Source organism: Myotis yumanensis, unplaced genomic scaffold (genome assembly GCF_028538775.1).
Source record: "Myotis yumanensis isolate MYYU_CA2020_CCGP unplaced genomic scaffold, mMyoYum1.0.hap1 SCAF_1, whole genome shotgun sequence".
Lineage (NCBI taxonomy): Eukaryota > Metazoa > Chordata > Mammalia > Chiroptera > Vespertilionidae > Myotis > Myotis yumanensis.
The window spans coordinates 136,529,116-136,542,189 of NW_027223752.1; the positions used below are offsets into that span (position 1 = coordinate 136,529,116).

The following is a 13,074-nucleotide window of genomic DNA, read 5'->3' on the forward strand; positions in this document are numbered from 1 at the left end:
GCCCACGGTGCCCCCTACCAGCGGGGCCACGGTCTCCCCTACCAGCGGGGCCAAGGTCTCCCATACAACTGGGCCCACGGTCCTCCCTACCAGCGGGGCCACGGTCTCCGCTACCAGCGGGGCCACGGTCTCCCCTACCAGTGGGGCCATGGTTGCCCCTACTAGTGGGTCAATGGTCTCCCCTACCAGCCAGACCAAGATCTCCCTTACCAGTGGGGACAAGGTCTGCCCTACCAGTGAGGCTTCTCAGAAGCCTAGATTCTCCACCAAGAAAAAGGTATCTGATTTTTTGAAGGATGCTATGAAGGTGGCCGTGTACTCCCCTCTCGGCGGGGCCACAATCTCCCCTACCACTGGGCCCATGGTCTCCCCTAAAACTGGGCCCACGGTCTCCCCTACCACTGGGCCCACGGTGCCCCCTACCAGCGGGGTCATGATCTCCCCTACCAGTGGGGCCGAGGTCTCCCCTACCAGTGGGGCCATGGTCTCCCATACCACTGGGCCCACGGTCTCCCCTACCACTGGGCCCACGGTCTCGCCTACCACTGGGCCCACGGTCTCGCCTACCACTGGGCCCACGGTGCCCCCTACCAGCGGGGCCATGGTCTCCCCTACCAGCGGGGCCATGGTCTTCCCTACAACTGGGCCCACGGTCCTCCCTACCAGCGGGGCCACGGTCTCCCCTACCAGTGGGGCCACGGTCTCCCCTACCAGTGGGGCCACGGTCTCCCCTACCAGTGAGGCCATTGTTGCCCCTACTAGTGGGACAATGGTCTCCCCTACCAGCCAGACCAAGATCTCCCTTACCAGTGGGGACAAGGTCTGCCCTTCCAGTGAGGCTTCTCTGAAGCCTAGATTCTCTACCAAGAAAAAGGTATCTGATTTTTTGAAGGATGCTATGAAGGTGGCCGTGTACTCCCCTCTCGGCGGGGCCACAATCTCCCCTACCACTGGGCCCACGGTCTCCCCTAAAACTGGGCCCACGGTCTCCCCTACCAGTGGGCCCACGGTGCCCCCTACCAGCGGGGCCACGGTCTCCCCTACCAGTGGTGCCATGGTCTCCCCTACCACTGGGCCCACGGTCTCCCCTACCAGCGGGGCCACGGTCTCCCCTACCAGTGGGCCCATGGTACCCCATACCAGCGGGGCCAAGGTCTCCCCTACCAGCAGGGCCACGGTCTCCCCTACCAGTGGGGCCATGGTTGCCCCTACTAGTGGGTCAATGGTCTCCCCTACCAGCCTGACCAAGATCTCCCTTACCAGTGGCGACAAGGTCTGCCCTACCAGTGAGGCTTCTCTGAAGCCTAGATTCTCCACCAGGAAAAAGGTGTCTGATTTTTTGAAGGATGCTATCAAGGTGGCTGTGCACTCCCCTCTCGCTGGGGCCACGGTCTCCCCTACCACTGGTCCCAAGGTCTCCCCTACCAGGGGGGCCATGGTCTCCCCTACCACTGGGCCCACAGTCTCCCCTACCAGTGGGGCCGCGGTCTCCCCTACCAGTGGGCTCATGGTCTCCCCTACCAGTGGGGCCGCGGTCTCCCCTACCAGCCATACCAAGATCTCTCCTACCAGCGGGGCCATGGTTTCCCCTACCAGAGGAGCCATGGTTTCCCCTACCAGCAGGGCCATGGTTTCCCCTAACAGTGGGGCCAAGGCCTTCCCTACAAGCCAGGGGCACAGTGGCATGGAAACCAGAAAAGCCAACTTTCAAGACAAAGATTTGAATGCGATCCACAAAGCAGCCAGAGAGGGCAATTGGCGAAGAGTGAAGCAAATCCTCTTTTTCGGGATAAGTGACCTGAATTCAAGAGATAAGAAGCGCAGGTAATAGGGACTGCAAGACTGGGGGTCTGAGGTCCACTGGGAGGAGGTGGGTAGTCCTGGGAGAGGCACGCCTTGCCTGGCTCAGCAGCTGGAGAGCAGCCTCCTGTCAGCCAGGGCTCTGGGCTGACTTCCCTGCTGGGGCCCCGCAGCACCTCCCTGCTGGACACCTGACCTGGGGGATAGAGCTTAGACCAACTTTATGAGCAGCAAAACATAAAGACCCACTCATAATTCTCTTACAGATCACTTTCCTGACAACTTTAAAAAAAATATATTTTATTGGTTTTTTACAGAGAGGAAGGGAGAGGAATAGAGAGTTAGAAAAATCAATGAGAGAGAAACGTCCATCAGCTGCCTCCTGCACACCCCCTACTGGGGATGTGCCTCCAACCAAGGCACATGCCTTTGACAGGTATCAAACCCGGGACCCTTCAGTCCACAGGCTGACACTCTATTCACTGAGCCAAACTGGTTACTTTATTGACAACTTTTAAGTGATTGAACTATATATCAATAATTGAAATGAAATTGAGTATATACGGCATTTTATATTTGATGTACACATTTTTATACCATAATGTTACACACTTTAGAAAATTAAATAATGAGAGATATAATTCCCATTATAGATCAACTACTAAGCTAAAAGTTTTTTAGATAAAGTCCAATATAATCACTTTATATCAGTGTACACTTATGTTCTTTACTAAAAAAATACTTTTATTGATATCTGAGAGGAAGGGAAAGAGATAGAAACATCAATGATGAGAGAGAATCATTGATTGGCTGCCTCCTGCATGCCCCCCCTCCCGGGGATTGAGCCTGCAACCCTGGCATATGCCTTTGACAAGAGTAAAACCTGAGACCCTTCAGTGCCCAGGCCGATACCCTGTCTGCTGAGCTAAACCAGCCAGGGCTATTCATACTTTTTTTTTTAAATGATTACAAACACTTCAAAAGCAAGATTTCTGGAGGTTGATTGAGCAATATAAAAAATTCAAACCCTCTGTCAGAAAATAATATTAGCAAGGTAACAGAAAAAGTAGTAGCAAAATATTTGCAGTGAATGTGTATCAGAGAAAAAAAATGTCTTCATGTTACAGAGAAGTTTTTGAAATCAACAAGAAAAAACTAACTTGAAAGTGGATTAAGTACTTTTTGCATATGTGCAAGTGACCAATGGACACAGGAAAAATATTTAGTGTCCTTGGTAGGAAAAGGAATTTAAGTTAAAAGAGGAAAATAATATTTTCCATCCACAAGGTTTGTGAAGATGACCAGTGATTATCCTTATACTGCTGCTTAAAGTTTAAGTTGCTTTTGACTTTTCCATAGGAAATTTGGTGCTGAGTACCACATTTAAAAATATATGTATATTCCCTATACCCATCAATTCTATTTATACTAAAATATCTTTATGAAATAATTAGATAAATTACATAGATTGTTTCTGCTTAAAATAGCAATATAATAATCAGAAAAAATCAATTTGGTTATACATACACACAAACAGATTATGATCTTGTCTTAGCCAAAAATAGGTGCAAAATATGATAACATTTATTTCTGAGCATTTGTATTAAAAATGAGCATTTCTTTAAAAAATCTGATTTCTGCAATGAACATGTACAAAAATTCCAGTAAATATTATTATGAATGAAATAATCCTGGGGAAGAGAAATAATATGAATCCTGCACAGATAAAATTGGTTGCTCACTTCCTGTTTTTTGGACTTATTTTTGAAATTCTTTTGAGGATTGGTATCTTCAGAAGGAGAGGGAATCTTTTTTAGATTTATTTTTATTGTTGACACTGTTACAGATGTTCCCCTTCCTTTCCCCCCTCTTAGTGCCTTTCCACCCAGCCCCCTTCAGCCTTCACTTCATAGTTGTCTGTGTCCATGGGCTATGCAAATATGCATATATGTTCTTTGGCTAATCTCTTTGAGTCCCCCAATTCCCTCCCTCCCTCTGAGATCTGTCAGTCTGTTCCATGTATCCATGCCTCTGGTCCTATTTTGTTTGTTAATTTATTTTGTTCCACATGTAAATGGGATCATATGGTATTTGTCTCTCTCTGACTGGCTTATTTTGCTCAGCATAATAATCTCCAGGTCCATCCATGCTGTCACAAAGCATATAAGAGTTCCTTCTTTTTTACAGCAGCGTAGTATTCCATGGTGCAAATGTACTACATCTTTATCTACTCATCTGCTGATGGGCACTTGGGCTGCTTTTTATCTGTGCCTATAGAGTGTATGCATATATCTAATTACACATGTGTTTAACTTTACATAGTTTTATTATACATAATTTGTAAATGATTATAGATTAATCATTTTAGTTGTGTACTTATGAAAATCAAAAATGGCGTCTAGTATAACTCCATTGGTTGGAGTGTTGCCTGGTACACCTCCAGTACACTGAAAGGTCGCAGGTTCATTCCAGGTCAGGACACATATCTAGATTGTGGGTTTGATCCCTGGTCGGGGTACCTACGGGAGAGAACTGATCGATGCTTCTCCTTCACATAGATATTTTTCTCTCTCTCATTCCCCTCTCTTCCTCCCACTTTCTCTAGAATTAATTAAAAATATTTTTAAGTTAAATAATTTATTTTTGTCTTGTTTATGACAGATGTCTCCCTATTTGTTCCATTTTTGACCCCCCTCAAACCAGCCCCCACCCCACCACAGGCCTTTCCCATACTACTATCTGTGTCCATGGCTTATGAATGTATGTATATATGTTCTTTGGTTAATCTCTTCCTGTTCCCCCATCCCCACCCTGAGATCTGTTACTCTGTTCCATGCATTCATACCTCTGGACATATTTTGTTCATCAGTTTATTTTGTTCATTAGATTCCACATATAAGTGAGATAAATGATATTTGTCTTTCTCTAACTGGCTTATTTCTTTAAAAAATAGAAAATATAAGTGACTATTCCTATTCCAGAAGTGTCATTTTAACTTATAAAAGTTTTCTTAAAAAATATTGAACTCTCCCACTATGTTTATTCATTCTTTCAATCCATCTGTACATGAAATATAACCTGAATATCTATTATGTAGCAGAATAGTCTACTCAGGACCCTTCCAGTCTATCTCCCAGGCCCTTTTTTCAACCTTAAAATGTTCATGTTGGCCAATATGAGCAAAATGAGAAACTGAAAATGAAAGTATTAAGACTTAGTCTCAGTTGAAGCTTTTTTTCTCCCTGGTTTAAAACAAAAGTATTTCTGAAGGTAGGAAATTGTAAAACCTTTACTTGCCCTTTTGAAAAGTCTAATAGTATCAAATAATATTGATCATTGGGAACATCTGTTTTTCATACAATCTATACATTCAAATATTGGACAAAATGAGTCACCCTATTTATTTGAATCATGCATTTCCTTTGGCTTAAGTTTTCTTGAACATCAAATTACTTTAAAAAATTATTATTTTGCTTTTTTAGTCCTCTTTCCCCCACAAGGCTTATAAGAACTAAAAATTATTTAAATGCTAACCATTGATTAGAACTGCAAGAGCTCTGTTGTGTTCACCATTATTTTAGTTAATATAAGGTTCCATGGATGGAATGATGCCAGTATTTTATGTATCACTAAAATTTTTTAATGCTGTCAAGAAGTTCTAACACATTCTGAATTAAAAATTGGATTCCAATTTCAGAGATGTTAAAGTGTGAGAAGATAAGCATGTTAGAATCATTGAAATACTGTCTTCTTTCTGATCCTTAAAACAGGTCTGCAAAATAGGTGTAATGATATCATTTTACTTAATTGAAATGTTGTCTTTAGAAAGTGGCAGTAATAGTAATAATGATACTAATATTATCTAACAATTATTGAGCCAGTTTTTTGTGTTTGCTAGGAACTATAGTAAACACTTTGCATAGATTCCCATCTAAACAAACAGTGGTGTCCTGGGAGATAATTATTTTTATCTCCATTTTGTTGATGAGGAAATTGAGGCCAAGTGATAGCTAATAAGTGACAGTTAAAATAGGATCAGACCCAAGTTGAACTGAATTCCCAGGTCATCCTCTCTCTAGTCAAATAGGCTGCTCCTTCATTAATGTGGAGAGAAACAAGAATTAATAAATATTGTACTGTTTTCATAAGAAAACGACATATTTGTTTTGAAGTCACAGGGATAAATGTTTACAATGACATGGATAATTTATGTTTTGAGATAGTGCGCTCTAAGTTCCTAACTAGTCCTCTGACTCCCATAGGACTCCTCTCCACGTGGCCTGTGCCTATGGCCATTCAAGGATAGTGAGACTTCTAATAAAGAGACAATGCCTATTGGACCTCCGTGACAGTGAGAAAAAGACAGCTCTGATTCAGGTATGTACTCGCCAACTATGTCAACATGAGATGGGGTTGATTTAATGACTTAGAATAAAACTCAATTCATCTCATTTAACTAAAAGTCATTGGTGAAACTTGTGAAATGTTTATTTTGATTCCTAGAACTTATAATCTATTTCTTGGCTTAACACTGACAGGCTCTACAATATCGGAATGTGAAATGTGCGACTATTCTGCTAGACTACAGTGCAGATCCAAATGTAATAGACAACGATGGCAACACTGCTCTGCACTATGCTGTCCTTGGTCACAATAAAGCTATAGTGGAAAAGCTGCTTGCGCACAAGGCAAATACTGAAGTGAGAAACAAGGTATAGCTCAAGTAACCTTATTTATTAAGTATTTGAAATACATGTTTTTAGTTTAGTTAAAGGCATTTTTTAAAAAAAAAATGTTTGTATTGAGAGAGGAAGGAAGAGAGAGAGAGAGAAACATCAATGATGAGAGAGAATCACCCATTGGCTGCCTCCTGCACATCCCCTACTGAAGATTGAGCCCACAAATCCGGCATGTGCCCTGACCTGTCATCAACCATGTCCTCTAGGTTATGGGTCTGCACTCAAACACTGAGCCACACCAGCTGGGCACAAGCATTTTCTTTCTCACATACATATTCTGAATATAATATATCAGGCCCTGTCACCATGGAAACAACTCCAAAGCCCAGTCGGCGGGCTGGGGAGATGTAGTGTCCACTGTAAGGGGCAAAGCTCTGCCTCCCAGCTACCCTTCCACCCCAGAAGGGAGAACTTCCTGTTAGTGCCTGGGCGTGGGAGATGGGCTCAGAGCCCACTAAGGCTGAAGGCCTGGGGGAGTGAAGTGATGCTGGGGCCTGGCTGCTGTGCTGGCAGGGGCTTAGGAAATGGTGCTGCTGGGGATGGGTGGGAGGAGGAGGCCTAGTCCCCAGCAAGGGGAGCTGGGTGAGTGCAGGAGGGAAGAGGAAGCCCCAGTCCACAGGCAACAAAATAACAACAGGATACCACCATAGGAACACAGATTCTGGGAACCCGTACTGTAAATGTTGGAAGTGAGTTCTTTCAAATGATGTTGCAGTTAATCTGTTGAAGAGAGAGTGGAGGGCATTTTAAAGGGAAGAACAGTCAGTGACTGCACAGGGGTGAGAAAAAAGGGGCTTTTTTTTTTTAATTCTCACCAGAGCATAGTTTTTCCCATTGATTTTAGAGAGAGTGGAGGGAGGGAACAGATGAGAGAGAGAGAGAGAGAGAGAGAGAGAGAGAGAGAGAAACATCTATGTGAGAGAGAGACACATGGACACATGGATTGGGTGCCCCCCCCATGGGGCTGGGGATCCAACCTGCAACCCAGGGACTTGCCTTTGAATGGGAATCTAACTCACAACCCTTCCGTGTGTAGGCTGACACTCCAGCCATTGGGTAACACTGGCCAGGGAAAATATTGGATACTTTTTTATTTACTTTCTATATTATGAGTGTAAGTTCAGAGGATCTTTCATAATTCCTAATATTCAATTTGGGTATATGTAATTTCTTAAATTATAAATTGTTTTTGTTGCTTTACAGAGTGACCTCACACCACTTGAACTTGCTAAACTTGCAAACAGTGATGAAATGGTGGAATTATTAGAAAGAAGAGCTGCAAAAGACGATCAGAGGAAAAGGTAGAATAGTTTGTTCTTTTTAAAATTTTATTTGGAGAGTACATTTATTGAAGCTGGGGACAGTGAAACAGGAAGCCCTTCAGATAGAAGAAGCGGGTGTCAGTTGAGACCAACCTAAGCTGCCAGAGAGATTCCAATAAGGCTGCAGGAGAAGACCAGACGTTCCTTTGTCCTGTGTTACCAGATCTGTACTCCATGGCCACTCTCCATCCCAGGGAGCATCTTTGTTTAGGGAGTGGAAGGTCACATAAGGCCTTTCCAGAATAGCGAGCACCAGCTTGCCTGGGGTTCCATAATTGACGTTGTCCCCTCAAGTGATCCCTTTGCCATAACAATGAAACTTTACCTCAGGTTTCAAAATTTAAATTATGCCTCACATGGAAGCCAGTCAACAGAAAGCTCTGAACCAAAAGTAGGTTATTGGTCCTTAAAATTGCTAAGGGCCCACCCATGACTCATCAGTATCCATGGGTGAGCACTAGGATTGCATCTTCCAAGCCAGTTGGGGTGGACAGGGAGAGTAAGCGTCATTCTCATGAAGATCTGTTGGCTCACAGTGCGAGCAGGTAGAGGAGGAACAGTCATCCTGGCTTCTGTTAGTTTCCTTTCTGCTGCTGGTGACTCGCTGCAGAAATACAGGGAGGGAGGTGCTGTCTGACTGCAGGAGGCGACGTGTTTGTACAAACATTCAGCTGCCAGTTACATAGCTGCTGAGATGCATGAGGTACAGACCACCAGGCCACCAGGTGAGGACAGGTGACAACCAGAATTCATAACATCTGAAAACTGCAGCATTTGAATGTTAGAAGCCATGAATAGCCCACACTGGGGTTGATTTGAGATTCCAAAATAGTTTCGACAAATAAAGTTCATAACTAGATTGTTTTATTTCTTTCACTATTTTTCTGAGCATATCATTTTGCTGTATTATCTCATTTCATCCTCCTAACAACCTTCTTAAATAAGGTAATAAGATTCTTATTTTGTAGTGGAGGACCTTGAGACAAAGAAAAATTACTCATTTGAGAACAAATGGCTGTGGGTTATAGAACTAGGATGTGTGAGTGCAAGACATTTGTGATATGTCAAACTAACTCTAATTGATTCACTGAACTATACTGCCCTCAAGTCATGACTGTTATACCTTATTTTCTTTAATTACATGCTTCTTAAAACACTTGTAGAACTTATGTGTTTAAAGTGTATGGTATAATTAAAGTTTTAATATTAGTTCTGATATTATGTGAAATATTCTATGAATTTAGTATATTTGGAAAATGTTTTGTGTTGATATTAAGAGAGTCATATTATTAATCACCATTTTTTGTACATAGGAAGCAACCACTAATTTATGAATATAAAGAAGAAAGAAGACCCCAAACATTTCAAAGTAGCAATCTTGGTAAGACTTCAAATACTGAATTACTCTTGGTGCCCCTAACATAGATGAAGTAAGAATAGGAAAGTTTTGATAATGGAAGAACACTGTAAAAATACAAAACAATGTGTAAGTTGCATATATAGTTTTTCTCAATGTATTTCTTAACAGCATAGTATTCAGTATTATTTTCAAAGTTAATTGTAGGTAATTTAAAATCTGGTGCAATATTATTTGGAAAGAAATTAATTTATTTAGACCTGACCCCTAAAATGCCTTTATGTAAAAAAGAAAAAATCATAATTTAGGATGTTGTATGTTTCTACTGTATTCACATGATAACAAATTGGACTTGTCCTAAAAATGAATCTTACCTTTAGTTTTTATAGCAAATGGATTACATTTAGTAAATGAATACTTGGTATTACATAGTGATTTGTCTCACTAAAAAAGTAACTAAAACTAGGAATGCAACAATATTTTTGGGGTACCACAAAAAAATTGCAAACCATAAGAGTTACAGCAATTAGTCATTGTGTAACATCCCAATGAGATTGTTTCTTAAAGATTTCTACCCACAGTACTGAAGTCAGAAAGAAAATGCCTGTTGAGAAGCATAGTGGATTTGACATATTATACCATCAAGGTCTCACTATTATCAGCTTCATTGCTCAGAAGTCAAAACAGAATGAGATATGTTGACTTCATTAGTTGGATTATTGTAATTTCTCTAGAATATGATGCTCTGTAGCCATTGGTCAGAAGGTAATGATAATAAATATTCAAAGAGCCCAACCTGGGACTCAGGAAATGATAATAGCCCTAACTGGTTTGGCTCAGTGGATAGAACGTCGGGCTGTGGACTGAGGAGTCCCGGGTTCAATTCCGATAAGGGGCATGTACCTTGGTTGCGGGCACATCCCCAGTAGGGGGTGTGCAGGAGGCAGCTGATCAATGTTTCTCTCTCATCGATGTTTCTAACTCTCTATTCCCTCTCCCTTCCTCTCTGTAAAAAAATCAATAAAATATATATTTTAAAAAGTACAAAGGTGTTGCACATTAACAAAAATGCCAGTGTGCTACCCAGATGTGGCACTAGGTCATTGTGCAATTGGAACTGTCTGAGGACGCCTTGGACTTAGTGGACCTTTCTCAGAGGACTTGTGTAGGTTGGTTTGCAAGCTATAAGAAATATAAGGATGGACTAGCGTTTTGCCCTTGAAGGTGTGCATAATATGAGAGAGCTGTCCTTGGTTTATTTCTGTGTTGTTGTTTTTTAACAGAATTTTCAAAGAAAATGTCAAAAATAAGTCATTCATTTGTCCACGTAATGGTCTGCTATTTAACTCTCAGGTGTCTTTTAGGTGCTAAGTGTTATTCTGATGTTGCAGAATGGGAACATTTTAACAACACAGTCCTTGCCTTCTAAGAGCTTGTTAGTATCATTGTCGTTTCTATTATTCACTTTACTTCATTCAGTGCTATTATCTGCCAGAGTGCACTAGGAGCTTATAGTTATCCTTGTTTATTCTTTTGTATTGGCATGTAGAACGTGCCAGCCTCTTTCAGTCCATGATGAGAATTAGAGTTTTAAACATGTGGGTGAGGCCTTGGCATGGTGGTTCAGTTGCTTAAAGTGTTGTTCCTGATATGCCAAGGTTGTGGTTTTGCTGCCTGGTTATGGCTCATATCAGAATCACCTAATGAATGCATAAATAAGTGGAACCAATATTCCTTCTCTCTCCCTGTCTCTCCTCATCTTTCTAATGAATTCTTTTAAAACTTTCAAAAAATAAATTAAAAAGTGGGTATGTTTTTGTTGTTGTTTTTTCTTTATTGATTAAGGTATTACATATGTGTCCTTACCCCCCAATACCCTCCCCCCCCCCAAGCCCCCACTTTCTCTCACCCCTTGGTGTCTGTGTCCATTGGTCAGTCTTATATGCATACATACAAGTCCTCTGCTTGATCACTCCCCCTTGCCCCCACCCTCCCCTACCTTCCTTCTGAGGTTTGACAGTCTGATCAGTGCTTCTCTGTCTCTAGATCTGTTTTTGTTTATCAGTTTATATTGTTCATTATATTCCACAAATGAGTGAGATCATGTGATATTTATCTTTTTCTGACTGGCTTATTTTGCTTGGTATAATGCCCTCCAGTTCCACTTATGCTGTTGCAAATGGTAAGAATTCCTTTTATTTATTTATTTATTTTACAATAGCGTAGTATTCATTGTGTAGATGTACCACAGTGTTTTAATCCATTCATCTGCGGATGGGCACTTAGGCTGTTTCCAAATCTTAGCTATAGTGAATTGTGCTGCTATGTACATAGGGGTGCATATGTCCTTTCTGATTGGTGTTTCTAGTTTCTTGGGATATATTCCTAGAAGTGGGTTCACTGGGTCAAATGAGAGTTCCATTTTTAGTTTTTTGAGGAAACTCTATACTGTTCTCCACAGTGGCTGCACCAGTCTGCATTGGTTGGTGTGTTTTAAAGTAAGCCTGCAGAACACAAATAAGTTTGCCAGGTAACGTGACAGACGGTGATGTTTGGCAGGAGGAATATTTATAGAGATGACATGTTTGACAGCAGGAGCAGCAGAGCAAGGGCTAAGGCGTACACATGAGCTTTGAGGGGTTAGGAGCAGTACTCTTTTGATGGGGCCCGTGTGGGTTAAGGGAATGGTTGGGAATGAGGTGAATATGTAGCTAAGGCAGGCTTATGAAAGTCTTTAGTACCACGGAAAGGACTAGATGTTCTTTCTTTTATAAATTTTTTTGTTAAAATATAGTTGGCCCACAATAGATTACGTTCAGGTATATGACAGAGTAATTTATGTTTCTCACCATGTGTTCACAATGATAAGCAAATGATAACCATCTTACTGTGCACAGGTACTGCAATTTTGACACGCTCCCTGTGCTGTGCACTAGATCCCTGTGGCTTATATATTTTATAACTGGAAGTTTGCACTGCTTATTCATATTCTTTCATTTCGTCCAAATCCTCAACTCACTACCCTCTGGCAACCATCAGTTTATACGCTGTGGCCATGGGGTCTGTTTCTGATGTTTTAGATTGCACCTGTAAGAGAGACATTATGGTATTTGACTTTCTCTCTCTGATTTAACTTAACATAACACCTTCTTGGTCTATCAATGTTGCCATAAATGGCAAGACTCCATTCTTACTTATGTCTGGGTAATATTTCTTTCTGTATATGTACACACACATGCCACATCTTCTTTATTCGTTTATCTATAGCAGGACACCTAGGTTGCTTCCATATGCTGGCTACTGTAAATAATGCTGCAGTGAACATTAGGGGTGCAGATAGCTTTTCAAATTCATGTGTAAGTTTCTGTACAATAATCACCCAGACGTGGAATGGCAGTTGTATTTCCAATTTTTTGAGATAGCTCCGTGCTACTTTCCACCGTGACTGTACCAATTTACAATCACATGGACAGTGCACGAGGCTTTCTCTGTTCTCCATATCCTCGCCAACACTTGTTTTCCATTTATATTTTGGTGATAGCCATTCTGAGAGGAGTGAGCTGGTACTTCATTATGGCTTTCATTTGTATATTCCTGATTAGTGATGTTGAGCTATGTGTTTCCTGTAATTGTTTAAAAATATGTTTTTATTTATTTTTAGAGAGAGAGGAAAGGAAAGGGAAAGTAAGATAGAAACATCAATGAGAGAGAAACATCATTTCAATAAGCTGTTACCTCTGGCCCTGCTGGGGAAGCTGCCTGCAACCCGGCCTGTGCCCTGACCGGGAATCGAACCAGTGACCTCTTGGTGCAGGACACAATGCTCAAGCCTCTGAACCACCCTGGCCTGGACTAT

The 13,074-nt window shown here is 41.7% G+C and overlaps 1 protein-coding gene across 1 annotated transcript; it reads left to right on the forward strand.

The window, feature by feature from the left end:
• The first annotated feature begins 1,579 nt into the window (after positions 1-1,579).
• LOC139016257 (ankyrin repeat domain-containing protein 7-like) lies at positions 1,580-7,844 on the forward strand. Its single transcript, XM_070424074.1, has 4 exons — positions 1,580-1,824; positions 6,063-6,177; positions 6,339-6,512; positions 7,743-7,844. The coding sequence occupies exons 1-4, from the start codon at positions 1,580-1,582 to the stop codon at positions 7,842-7,844; spliced, it is 636 nt and encodes a 211-aa protein (XP_070280175.1).
• Positions 7,845-13,074: the final 5,230 nt, after the last annotated feature.

Coding starts and splice junctions, on each gene's coding strand:
- LOC139016257 (XM_070424074.1), top strand. CDS start 1,580: ATGGTTTCCCCTACCAGAGGAGCCATGGTTTCCCCTACCAGCAGGGCC. Junction 1,825..6,062: donor TCAAGAGATAAGAAGCGCAG/GTAATAGGGACT, acceptor TGACTCCCATAG/GACTCCTCTCCACGTGGCCT. Junction 6,513..7,742: donor ATACTGAAGTGAGAAACAAG/GTATAGCTCAAG, acceptor GTTGCTTTACAG/AGTGACCTCACACCACTTGA.